We start from the raw sequence: 13,023 nt of genomic DNA, 5'->3' as shown, positions 1-13,023 counted from the left end.
AAATGTTATGACCCATTTCAGAAAACTTTTTTGTATTGTTGTCATCTTTTGTTTTCAAGCTTTCTCTTATTGCTGGTAATATAAAAGTTTTGATGAGCTGGCTATATTAAATCCAGTCTTGTTAATCTTCAGGCATTATTAACTTTAGAAAAACAAAAGTTATTTAGAGCCTGAACGTTTTCGCCGCGATCTAAATCCGTCGATTAACATTTTTGTAATTCCACTCGCAAAATGTTCACGTTTTTTATGGTTTCCGCATTTAAATTTTGCTTCGTGCTAAATTCTCTTATCTAAAGGTTGTGCTTACGGAATTAGCTGCGACTTTTTGTAGCCCTCTCTAAAATTGCTCTCCCAAACTCAATAAGCCTTTTTGTTCGCGCCGCGATGAGCCGTTCACTTTATCATCCCCTTTAGGACCCTTTACGCGCGGAATTTTTAAGAGGATGTAATAATGTTACGTCTTTTCTCTTATATTATGCCCATTTTACGCTCGGTCTACCCTCTGATTAAATTCTATCCTACGTCTATATTTTGACAAGCTTTAAACTTTCTTTTAACATAACTAAGTGAAATTCGGCCACCAGTGGTATTTTGTTAAGCTTTTTATTTTAATTCTTCGTTAAAGCTGTTACCTCACACTAACAAGTTTCTCATATTATCATAATTATTGGCTTAGTTAAGTAGAATAGCAATGTTTTATGCGCTAGTAACAGATTGCAGTGCAGAATTGGAAAGCAGAACATTTACAAAGTGACTTATGATGGACATTTGTTACGGGCGATTTAAAAAGTAGAAATAATATTTTAACATATCTGAGCTAGTAATGTACCTAATATTCATGCGATTTTGTTTACCTATGATTAACTCATTCTACCAAAAAAAGAATTTTATGCCAAAAATGCCTTACATCATTAAGGGAAAGAGCTGATACTCTTCAAACTCCTGGATTCCGTTTTTAATCATAGCTAAGAGCCACCGCAAGGAAACTAGCTTTCACGTAAAAAAAGCATCGAAATCGGTCTATCCGTTGGAGAGCTATGATGCCACAGACAGACAGACATTGGCCTCAAACATATGACACTCCTCTTTTTGCGTCGGGTGCAAAGCTTTTGTTCCACTTTTGCGATGATTCTGAAAACATATGCGTCTTAGAAGTTTGATAAATATATTTTAGTTAGAGCGGTGAGAGCAATCTAAATCAGCAAAATTGAACCCTGACCCTGACCCACCGGAACCACGTCAAATTAACAAAAAAGTGGTAAGAAATTTTATACAATTAAGTTTATAACGTTAACGTTAACGGTAGGTAGGGTGTTATTTTGCCGGATATCGGCGAACTTCTTTACCGACTAGTGTATATTTTATTATTTTCGTCACCATACCGCTAAGTGCTACATCTAAATCAGTATGCGGCATCGGACTACGCGATTTAAAAGGCCAAAGATTCACGCCTCAATATGCACTAGCTGCATCCTCATCAACAGTCCGGTCACGTATCCGCAACTGTGTCTCGTGCCTCTATCTCTATCCGCGCTCTATCTCGAAGCAATCTCGAAGCTACACGTGCTTTGCCAACACTCTTTCAATAAGACAAAACAATTTAATTTGCCTAGTTTTCTGTAGGTAAATTTTATTATATTCGTTCGTAGTAATGACAACAAGCTAAAGCTTATGTTATGGTTGTTTAGTTTCAACTACTTTCAACCATTTTCATTTAAAAACAAGAAAAGGCGGTGTGTTTAGATGATCAAATTGTGACGTCTTTATGTCTTAGTGCAACGTCCATATTTAGTAACAAATAGTTTTTCCCCTCACTAGCTCGGAAAGCCGTCTATTATCCTTTAAAACAAGCGGGGAAAAACGCATTTTATCCACTAGTGGGGAAAGTAATTTGACCTTGGATGGAGCGTGTTTAAGTAGCTTGACAGATAACAAAACGTAAAACGCTCATAATAATGGTTCGTTCGATATTAATTATCATTAAATAAATGGTTTTAGAATCTAATAAAAAATACCAAATTTAGCTTTATTTAATAATTTTAAGTCATAAACCTTAAAATTCCATAAGAAACGTTAGATTTTTTATAATGATGTTAAATATAATTCTGAACGCACAAGTTGAGTCGATGCAATTTCAAAACGCATCGTTGACATTTCATACGTCAGAACAGAAATGTCAACATTGTCAACAAAAATTTTACTGTTCTTCTCACCGACTCACGTAAAAATCAGAATTTCTAGTGTTTTCTGTTATAATATCGTAAAAAAATTAGTGATTTCAGTGATGAAGATGATCTAACGCCTGTGGATGTTGCACTTTCCTCGCTATAGTGAGGGGAAAAGTTTTGTGTTACACACTGGTGCAAATGTATTTTACTTCTCGTGTGTTGAAACACTCGCTACGCTCAGGATTCTATTTTAGAACCACTCGCTTCGCTCGTGGTTCAACTATAGAATCCTTTCGCTTGCTCATGTTTCAATTCCACACTCGCGGGTAAAATACAACTTTGCACCCTTGTATAACAAATAACTATTCTAGTTTCATAAAGAGTAACTGTGACCGTAACGTGACAACATTATTTTATTTTATTTAAAAGGCACACTAAATAGACAACATTAAATATTATTACAAAAAATATAAAATAAGTGGTAGGTATTATGTAAAAATGCCATCCAAAGCAAGCATGCACAGCAAGAGAAAATAACAACGAGCAAAAACTATTCTAAAATCATAAAAATATCCTAAAACTACACTGAATTACAAATTACATAGTTTCATAAATAATTATTACATGTCAAATTGCTTAATATTATTGGGAAGTATGATGATGATGGCCGAGAACCCTAAATACTGCCAACCCGTGAGTCGAAAATGTCAATTTCCCTATGTTTGAATACCAAAACCAATTCATTATACTGGCGACACATTCTGACGATTGGATTGTAAAAAGAGGTATTATTTCTGTAGACGAAACGGCATTAGTCTATTAATACATAAGTATCAGTCTATTATTTTCTATTTCCTTAACCTTAAAAAGAAAGGTTTCGTTTTCTAGTACCAATTATTTAGGAAACGTTGAATCTATTAATTTAATAACTTGAATAAAAGGTTGTTGTGTTCGCGCATGTATAGTTGTGTTTACTGCGTCTATCCTCGCGTGTCCTATTAATTCCGAGGAATGTTCACTTTCTACGCTGCGCGTTCAATCAGCTTATTACTAGTACTTTTATGGGTTCTATTACCTTGTCGTGCAGTAGGGGCACTACAGTAAAGCCGCTTAATACGATATATCACATTTAATATGATTTCTCGCGCTATACACCATTTTACATTGGTCCCTGCGACATGTTTACATAGTGTATTTTTTCACGGAGGATACGCTTCCTTCAGAATCTTATTTTTCTGTAGGTTTTTGTTTGTTACCGAGTGTTATAGACTTGTTACCAGTTCAATCCAGTTCTGCAAATTTGTAACTGAATCTTATTGTTTTGTTTTATAATTATCATTAATAGCATTCCAATAAATTAAACGTAGAAGTTTTTAAGTTCAATATAAACCTAAATTTTATATTTGGATTGCGAGGTTGTCTTCATTATTGTATTCGTGAATATTTCATGATTTTCATCGATAAATATCATATCATATGATAAATATCATATCGACAAAATGATAATTCGATGTTTTTGATAGCAAAGATATGATTACATTTGTAGGCTCTAACGTTTTTGTTTTATGTATGTATGTATAAACTCTTTATTGTACAAAGACATAGAACACAAATATGGCACAGAAATAGGCAGTACAAAGGCCTTCCTTCCTTTTCCTTCTAAAGTGGTAATATACTGTTAAAAAACTGTTTTGTGTATATTATTTATTGATAATAAGAGATCGATCATATTATACTCGTACCTATATCAAACATTTATCGTTATTCGTCGTTCGTTTTCGACTGTTTCATTTCTATATCTATCAAGAACGTTGCAGTAAACTGGTCTCTTTTAGGGTTCCGTACCCAAAGGGTAAAAACGGGACCCTATTTCTAAAACTCCACTGTCCGTCCGTCCCTCTGTCACCAGGTTGTATCCCATGTACCGTGATAGCTAGACAGTTGAAATTTTCACAAATGATGTATTTCTATTGCCGCTATACAACAAATAGGTACTAAAAACAGAATAAAATAAATATTTAAGTGGGGGGTCCCATACAACAAACGCGATTTTTTTGCCATTTTTTGCGTAATGGTACGGAACCCTTCGTGCCCGAGTCCGACTTGCACTTGGCCGGTTTTTTTATAACATTGACTGTTCATCTATTGACCCTAGTGACCCTAGTCACCTGATGAAAAGCGACGACAGCCTAAGATGTAGGCTAACTGTTTAAGTAACACTCTCCACACACAGTCTTTACAGTCAGTACAGTCTCTTCTATAATCTACCACGCTATAAACAATTTAACACAGATTAGTGTAGTGTAGTGCATTTGCATTAGAATGTACGTAGGATGTGCATGTGTTTACGTAAAAGCGTCACGTAGACCAACGTTCGGCTGCATAGGCTCGCGAGCGCGGCATAGCCTGAGACAGATCACTGTTTACCGCTGGATGGAGCATATGAGATACTCGCACTCACTTTCATATATTCAGGCTATGCTTGAGGATAAACCCCGAAATTGCAAAGATTGAAATGTAGTCACCAAAAATGTATAAAACATTTATTTTTTATTTACTTATTCTTCTTGCGGCGTTGAAAATACCGTTTAAAATAGATGCAATGTATATATACATAATTCTATGCTCCTATAGAATATAGAATAGAATATAATTCGCGCAAGTGTTTTAAATCAGTAATTTGTCATAGGGAACAAATCAAATTATTTTATGAACTATTTTTTTGATTTGTTTTTTTTTTTTATAATTAGAAACTAAAATACTTATATATCATACACTAAAGTGACCAAGTCCACCGCGTAAGCTAAAGACGCGGATTCGATTTCCGCCTCGGCCACCGGTAGACTTGGTCACGTTTTCTTTAGTGTATGATATCTATTTCAGTTTATAATTTGTCATGCCTGAAATAGTAAAAACGTTCATGCCTGGTGAGAGCATTTCATCGTATATTCTTCTCAATAGTGGATCTAGCGGTAGGTAATCAATGTCCGGAGCCTTGACTCGTGCGGCAATGTCAGCTAAATGCCAAGAGGTTTTGCATTCAACTGAGAATCTATATGACGCTGTAGAGTAAAAATATTCTGTAGGAACGAGGGGTTATTTAGTCACGACAGTTCTAAATTTAGACACGTCCGCCCGCCGTCAGGTGTGCGAGGCGACTGAATATTATTACACCTATCCTAACTAGGATGCTAAATCATTCAGCTTGTCAGAAACCATCCTTGCCCCTAATTAGGATATCCTTACTTGCTAAACGCGATAACACTTTACTAATTTAGGGTTCTAAATGATTTAGAATCCTAAATTTAGCAAAGTGTAATAAGCCCTTAAACATAACATACAACTATTCATTCCAGTAACGAAATCCATACAAAGACGGTAAAGGTCAAACACTTTTTTTGGGATAAGATAACTGTAAAGGCCTTCAATTATATGTAAACTAGCGACCCGCCTCGCCCCGGCTTCGCACGGGTGCAATGCTGATGTATTATACATATAAACCTTCCTCTTAAATCACTCTATCTAATAAAAAAAAACCGGCCAAGTGCGAGTCGGACTCGCGCACGAAGGGTTCCGTAGCATTACGCAAAAACGGCAATAAAATCACGTTTGTTGTATGGGAGCCCCACTTAAATATTTATTTTATTCTGTTTTTAGGGTTCCGTACCCAAAGGGTAAAAACCGGCCAAGTGCGAGTCGGACTCGCGTTCCAAGGGTTCCGTACATTACACAATTTAAACAATGTATTTTTTATGTGAAACGTGAGTGAAATGTCTTTAAAAAACCCGGTAGGGGTCGGATCAAAAACGAAGTAATTAAGACCGTCTCACGCTTGACTGCTCATTTCTAATAGGTTTTCCGGTGATCAATAGGTAAAGATCTAATTTGTGTATTTTTTTCAAAAAATTTTACCCAGTAGTTTCGGAGATAAAGGGGGGAATGGTCATTTTTTGCCTATTTTCTTGAATAACTTCTAAACTATTGACTTTAAAATTATAAAAAAAAAATATATTTGAGATTCTCACAAAGAGCTCTTTCATATGATATGTAACACGATATAGTTTGACAAACTTTATTTTTTAATTTTCTCATTTACCCCCCAAAAGTGGCCCCCGTGTTTAAAATTAATATGTTTACGTTACATGTCCATCTTTGGGTCACAAACTTTCATATGTGTACCAAATTTCAACTTAATTGGTTCAGTAGTTTCGGAGAAAATAGGCTGTGACAGACAGACAGACAGACGCACGAGTGATCCTATAAGGGTTCCGTTTTTTCCTTTTGAGGTACGGAACCCTAGGGGTCGGATCAAAAACTAAGTAATTAAGTCCGACTCACGCTTGACTGCAATTTCTAATAGGTTTTCCTGTAATATATAGGTAAAGATCTATTTTGTGTATTTTTTCAAAATTTTAGACCCAGTAGTTTCGGAGATAAAGGGGGGGGGGGTGGTCATTTTTTAACTAAAACTAGTCGAACAACCCACCCCGCATCGCTCCCGACGCAAAGGTGCCCATCACGCTTGCTGCGTTTCCGCGTTGAACCGCGATGGACAACCTCTGCGCCAGGAACGACCCGGAGCGGGGGTCGAGACCCCTCTCCCGCAGGCGACGCCCCAGCTCCCCGAACAGCTGCACAAAATAAAACAACAATGTACAAATAACGGACTTAATGCCAAATGGCATTCTCTATCAGTCAACCATAGGACCAAACAGAGATAGGTACATACAATTGGCGCATACAGAAAAGTTCATTGATTGAATAATCCCGATTCCGTGTAGGACAAACATTCGCGCAAACAGTGATTAGTAGGTATTTGATACTTATTTCATATCTCTTTCGGTTCTATCGTTATGTAACACAATACACATGAAAAAAGTGTCCGCAAACCCTTTGATATTTTAAAAAAAATGTATAAAACTCAATTATCCGGGTTGGTCGTGTGTATGAATATTTTATACCGCTCTATGAATAAATCAATCAACGCTTCGAACATCCTATTACGTAGAAAGAACCGTTATACATGTAGGTACCAGTACGCGAGTGTTTATTACATTCAACTCGAAGACAATTCAATAATGAAGATTGTCAATCTCCATATTTAATTCTAGATGATGTCACCCCGCACCACCCATCGCTTTTTATGTTTTGCATAGCGCTTTGAACTCTGGAGTCCGATTCGAACTTACGTTTTGATGTCAAAATGATGTCATTTTGTTACCATGTGTTCGCGTCTCGCTCGCGCCTGTACATGTAGGAATAAGTACGAGTGAAATGCAGGCGGATTTACGGTGGGATCTAACGGGCCAATTCGAAGAATGATCTAGATATACCTAAACTAGATATCCACTAGATATGAAACAGAAACGATAACGAGATATTTAAGAAAGTCATGTCAAATTTTACATTTCTGCGATTCCGAATCTACTACTCTACCTACCTACCTCTTGAACGATCTCTTTAAGATTTGCTTAACCTTTTGACCGCCAAAGACGGTAAATCACGTCGTCGACATTTTGTGCCACTCACGCCGCCGACGTCATTTGCCGTCCAAACTTAATTTATCAAAGACTCTTTAATAAATAACTATATTTCTTTGTTTGTATTTGCATTATTTTATTTTGCCCTTCTACTTTATTGTATAACTTTATTACAATTCAACTATGAATAGAAGGTTAAAAAAAAACAACATTATGTTATAATACGACTTACCCAGTAAATATCATAGCTAGCCACGCCAAAAACGGCACTTGACGTCGCCTAGTGATGTGACCGAGTCATGGAGGAATAATATTATTATATGAAAGTAACAATCTCCTAATAGAAATCGTTTCGCGCAGTTCCGACAAACACGCTAGCGCCATCAATAATAGATATGGCTTAATCCCATACATTTTGTAATAGGAGTTGTTTTTGCTAAAATAACTGCTATTTGTGCTGTTACGGTACTTGTTTTCGTGCTTAATTTAAACAACTTGGTTTGAAAGACGGTACTGATCTTTTGTGATAATGTAACCCCTTATGCATTTATTTTATTGTAACGATACTGCAGTTTGCTAATTAGTAGGTAATAATAATCGACAACGGGTTTGCACATCTCTGAGTAACGCGCGCTTATCAGTGTTCCGTGCGCCCATGACGGCACTTCACGTCCGATGCCTGACGTCACCACCAAGTAGTGATGTGGCATTATTGAGAGATTTGAGTGGAAGTTACAAGTACATTTTGATATTTAAATACGTTATTTAAAGGTTTTTAGTAGAGCTAAAAGCCAGAATTATCTAATATTATATTGTAAAACACCTGTGTAGTGGTTCTTCTAATCTAAGTATGTCAAAAACGAAATCAGTGAAAATATCGATATCCTGTTTTGTAATCACTATTGTTCTCTAAGGTTTTATTTTGCTTCATTGCGGTGTCACGTCGAGTTACGTCAATGCTTGGCGTTCAAAAGGTTAAAATATTACTTAGACATCCAATGGATATCTAATGGATATCCCAAAACGTCACAATAATTGTAGCGTGAAATGACAATTGGTTTCTCGAATCGAACTGCAAAAGATAACTAGTTGAGAACTAAACTATAACGTATCTATTAGATCTCGTATTGTTCTCGTATCTACTAATTATCACGTTGTTCGAATTGACCGGTAAGGGTCTTACTAAATATGTATATTTATCATAGGTATGTCTACAACAAAGATTAGGAACGTAGCTTTGTATTGAGACTAGCAGTCTTTGTTATTAACGTTTCTCTGGTTGTACTGCAAAAGACTTAGCATTGATTATGCAAAATCGGTTCATAAGGCTAGTTATACACTATAATTATTTTTCAAGTAAAGATATATATATATACGCGATAAAAAAAAAAAAAAAAAAAAACTATGCCGGCTCCAACCCTACACCACGGACCCGAGAAGATTTAATTCCCTCCTAAATTGTAGGAGGGTATCCCAATATGGGACCGGCAACAAACTCGGCGGGACACATCTTTTCAAAACATCAGAATGTCCAGCCTCATCCAACACTACGGTCTCACAGTCTATGTCTCGCTTGCTCCTTTATCAGGTGGACTACAGGATCCCAAGCTGGTGGTAGAGAAAAGCCATCTTCCCTATTAAAGTTTGGATATTTCTTAATCTCAATGGCCTCGCGCAGCATTCTGGGTATGTAACGCTTCTCCTTGGCAAGAACCAGAGGCTTATCAAACTTGATTGAGTGATTGGCTTTATCCATGACATGCTCACAGACAGCAGACCTAGGTCGACGGTGCTTGACATCAGCTATGTGTTCCTTCACCCGAGTGGAAATGCTCCGTTTCGTCTGCCCGACATATGATAGGCCACACTCACAGTCCAGCCTGTACACTCCTGCAGTTTGTAGAGGGGTATTGCATTTTACAGGCCTCAGGAATTGTGACATCTTCTTCATTGGCTTGAAATATGTTTTTATAGAAGCACGCTTCAAGATGTGGCTGATCCTGTCCGTGACCCCCCTGACAAAAGGCAGAATGGCAGGCCTGCGCTCAACTGTGGGGATCTTAATGTGGGACCTCTGGTTGACCCGCGGTATCCTGAGCTCGTTTGCCTGGAGCGCGCGCCTGGCATGCTGGAGCTCCGCGGCCAGATGCTGGTCATCACATATCCTCCTATACATATCCTGCCATTCTGCCTTTTGTCAGGGGGGTCACGGACAGGATCAGCCACATCTTGAAGCGTGCTTCTATAAAAACATATTTCAAGCCAATGAAGAAGATGTCACAATTCCTGAGGCCTGTAAAAATGCAATACCCCTCTACAAACTGCAGGAGTGTACAGGCTGGACTGTGAGTGTGGCCTATCATATGTCGGGCAGACGAAACGGAGCATTTCCAGTCGGGTGAAGGAACACATAGCTGATGTCAAGCACCGTCGACCTAGGTCTGCTGTCTGTGAGCATGTCATGGATAAAGCCAATCACTCAATCAAGTTTGATAAGCCTCTGGTTCTTGCCAAGGAGAAGCGTTACATACCCAGAATGCTGCGCGAGGCCATTGAGATTAAGAAATATCCAAACTTTAATAGGGAAGATGGCTTTTCTCTACCACCAGCTTGGGATCCTGTAGTCCACCTGATAAAGGAGCAAGCGAGACATAGACTGTGAGACCGTAGTGTTGGATGAGGCTGGACATTCTGATGTTTTGAAAAGATGTGTCCCGCCGAGTTTGTTGCCGGTCCCATATTGGGATACCCTCCTACAATTTAGGAGGGAATTAAATCTTCTCGGGTCCGTGGTGTAGGGTTGGAGCCGGCATAGTTTTTTTTTTTTTTTTTTTTTTTTTTTATCGCGTATATATATATATCTTTACTTGAAAAATAATTATAGTGTATAACTAGCCTTATGAACCGATTTTGCATGTACAACCAGCCTTAAAGTTTGTAGTCTATGATTGTTCATTATTTTAGCATTGATTAATTACGACGCATGATTTGCGTTGTGGCTTGTCATGGTTCGAAACAAGCTTTGGATCTAATTGAAAATTAGTACCAATTTTCGTAGAATACACAACGCCTACGCTAACAAATTGCAGTGATGGTTGTAATTTCATTTTCAACAAACTGTTATACGTGTATGCGACTGTCGCTATCGCTGTCTGCTGAACCACGCTCGAAACCCACACTAAATACATTATCCAATCTGTGGTTAAAGCATTCATGGCGTATATTCATAGAAACAATGATCAAACAATCACAAGGATATATTGGAAAGGTTGGCGTTTGCTAAAACGGTTTCTAGTAGTTTAGGTTTAGTAATCTCGGTATCAACCTAACAGCAACACAATCCTCTTACCTGACCCTGACACACTTCTGTTCTGTTTGTTTGAATGAATAGTTTAACAAATTCAATCAATTCATATTCTTGTTTCTGTTTTTCAGAAGGTCGATCCCGAGCTGATCTTCACGAAACAAGAGAAGATCGGCAAGGGCTCATTCGGCGAGGTGTTCAAAGGCGTCGACAACAGGACGCAGCAGGTGGTCGCCATAAAGATAATTGACTTGGAAGAAGCCGAAGATGAAATCGAAGACATACAGCAGGAAATCATGGTGCTGTCGCAGTGCGACAGCCCGTACGTCACGAAATACTATGGATCCTACTTAAAGGTAAGCCTAGCTAAAGAGTACTATCAGTTATTCTGTGGCTAAAGCATATATGTGGTATTTTCTATAAAAAGGGACTTTATTGTCGATGGCGCTTACGCCATTATTAACGATGCTCCAAAATAAATACAATGCCGCGCGAAGCTGTGCGGCGTAAGCGCCATCGACAATAAGGTCCCTTTTCATAGAAAATGCCCCATATTCTTTATGACTATGTTCTGATCTCAATAGCAGTGAGTTACACAAGTTCTAACCTTGTCAGATATTCTATGTCTATACCGTAGAGTCCGTCTAAGCTGTACACCGACTTTGCCGTGATAAAGTGTTATACTAGACTTCAGATTTTTAAAGATATTTGATTTTAATGGTTTGTGGCAAAGCTGTCTTGAAGCGATTCGTTTATCTTGTCAGTATCATAGGAGAGCGATCCATTGATTTGCTTGCGTCATCGTTAACTTTTCTCTTAACTACAACTCTTTCGATATGTCCTTCCAATGGACTAATTCTATTTATAAAACTGACTATTTTATGTTACATTTTCCCCGTTTACGTGCCTATGGAATGGAAGTAGGTTTCCGTGTCTAGTGAAGTACATCGGATATTCAAAGTCCGTACCTGGCTTCATGAAGTCCGATAACATGTAAGGCTAGATTGCATCGCGATACAAACCGCGTGGAATACATCAGGACTGTAATTCCCATAGTTTACTGCCCAAACACGCCAACATAATGCTGACTGCATTTACGCGTAGTTTTTATGGATGTCGTGGTCACAGTTACACTGGTTCAAGTCACTTTAACCTGGTTTGAATAAGTAATGGGAATGTATAAGGCGTTATCGTGACGGTCTCGCTGCGTGCGGTATCAATCATTGTCTGGGTAATTGGGGTTGTATACGTTGAATAACTAGCACTGATCATACGCTCCGAATAAGCTCCGAATACAACCCTTCGGATTTGACGGGCTCTATAATAACTATGTACAGCGCGTTTCGCTAGTAATGTTTGTGTGCTATTTATTCCATTTAACAAACAAACCAGTACTACTGGTCTTTTGAGAGACAAACACATTACATCTGGTTAAACATACGGTATGTGCTTGTATCGAAAAACTCCCGAAGAAATATCATAATTTAGTGAAAATTCCAGTGCAAGTCTTAGTCGTAGTCTAATAAGTACAAACCGAAAATACTCGTCATCAAATTTACATAGCTGTTGTTCATGACATTGTGTCGCCTACTTTTGTGTTTGAAGACTAACCTTGTTTAAGCATATAGGTATTTATGAAACTGAATGTGTTCTTGACATCTTTTGTGATTTAACAGGATTCCTTTTTCTTTAATTCCACGCGTGCGTGCATGTGTTGCCAAATTCATGATGATTTTTTGTCTAGTTTCTACGCGATATTATAATCCTTACGATTTCGACGCAGGAATTTAGTCCGACAAATACTTTAAAGAACATATCGACATGAGAATTTCATTAAACAAAACAACTTTTTGTAGAATTGAGAAAGCTCGTGGTTTAGTAAGATTTACATATGACCTAAAATATACACAGTCTCCGTTACGTGGGCACATTGCTGCCATAACGTACACGTAACGATCCATTTGATTGCCAAGAAATTTGTAGCCAAGTTACCTCTGAGAACGTTCACCCGAACGCGTTTTCGTTTGCGTGCTGTACTGGTGGATTAAAACGGTGTCCGTCACGAACTCTT

General features: G+C 37.9%; 1 protein-coding gene across 4 annotated transcripts in view; it reads left to right on the top strand.

Annotated features, from left to right (window-relative positions):
• LOC134740975 (serine/threonine-protein kinase 26) overlaps positions 1–13,023 on the top strand; it is a 121,382-nt gene that overhangs the window by 30,940 nt on the left and 77,419 nt on the right. For all 4 annotated transcript variants that reach the window (XM_063673664.1, XM_063673662.1, XM_063673661.1 and 1 more), the window contains one exon: positions 11,084–11,308. In XM_063673664.1, the coding sequence (XP_063529734.1) occupies positions 11,084–11,308 (225 nt within the window). The remainder of the gene's footprint in view (positions 1–11,083; positions 11,309–13,023) is intronic.

Source organism: Cydia strobilella, chromosome 4 (genome assembly GCF_947568885.1).
Source record: "Cydia strobilella chromosome 4, ilCydStro3.1, whole genome shotgun sequence".
Taxonomy (NCBI): Eukaryota; Metazoa; Arthropoda; class Insecta; order Lepidoptera; family Tortricidae; genus Cydia; species Cydia strobilella.
This window is presented reverse-complemented; position numbering and strand designations above follow the sequence as displayed.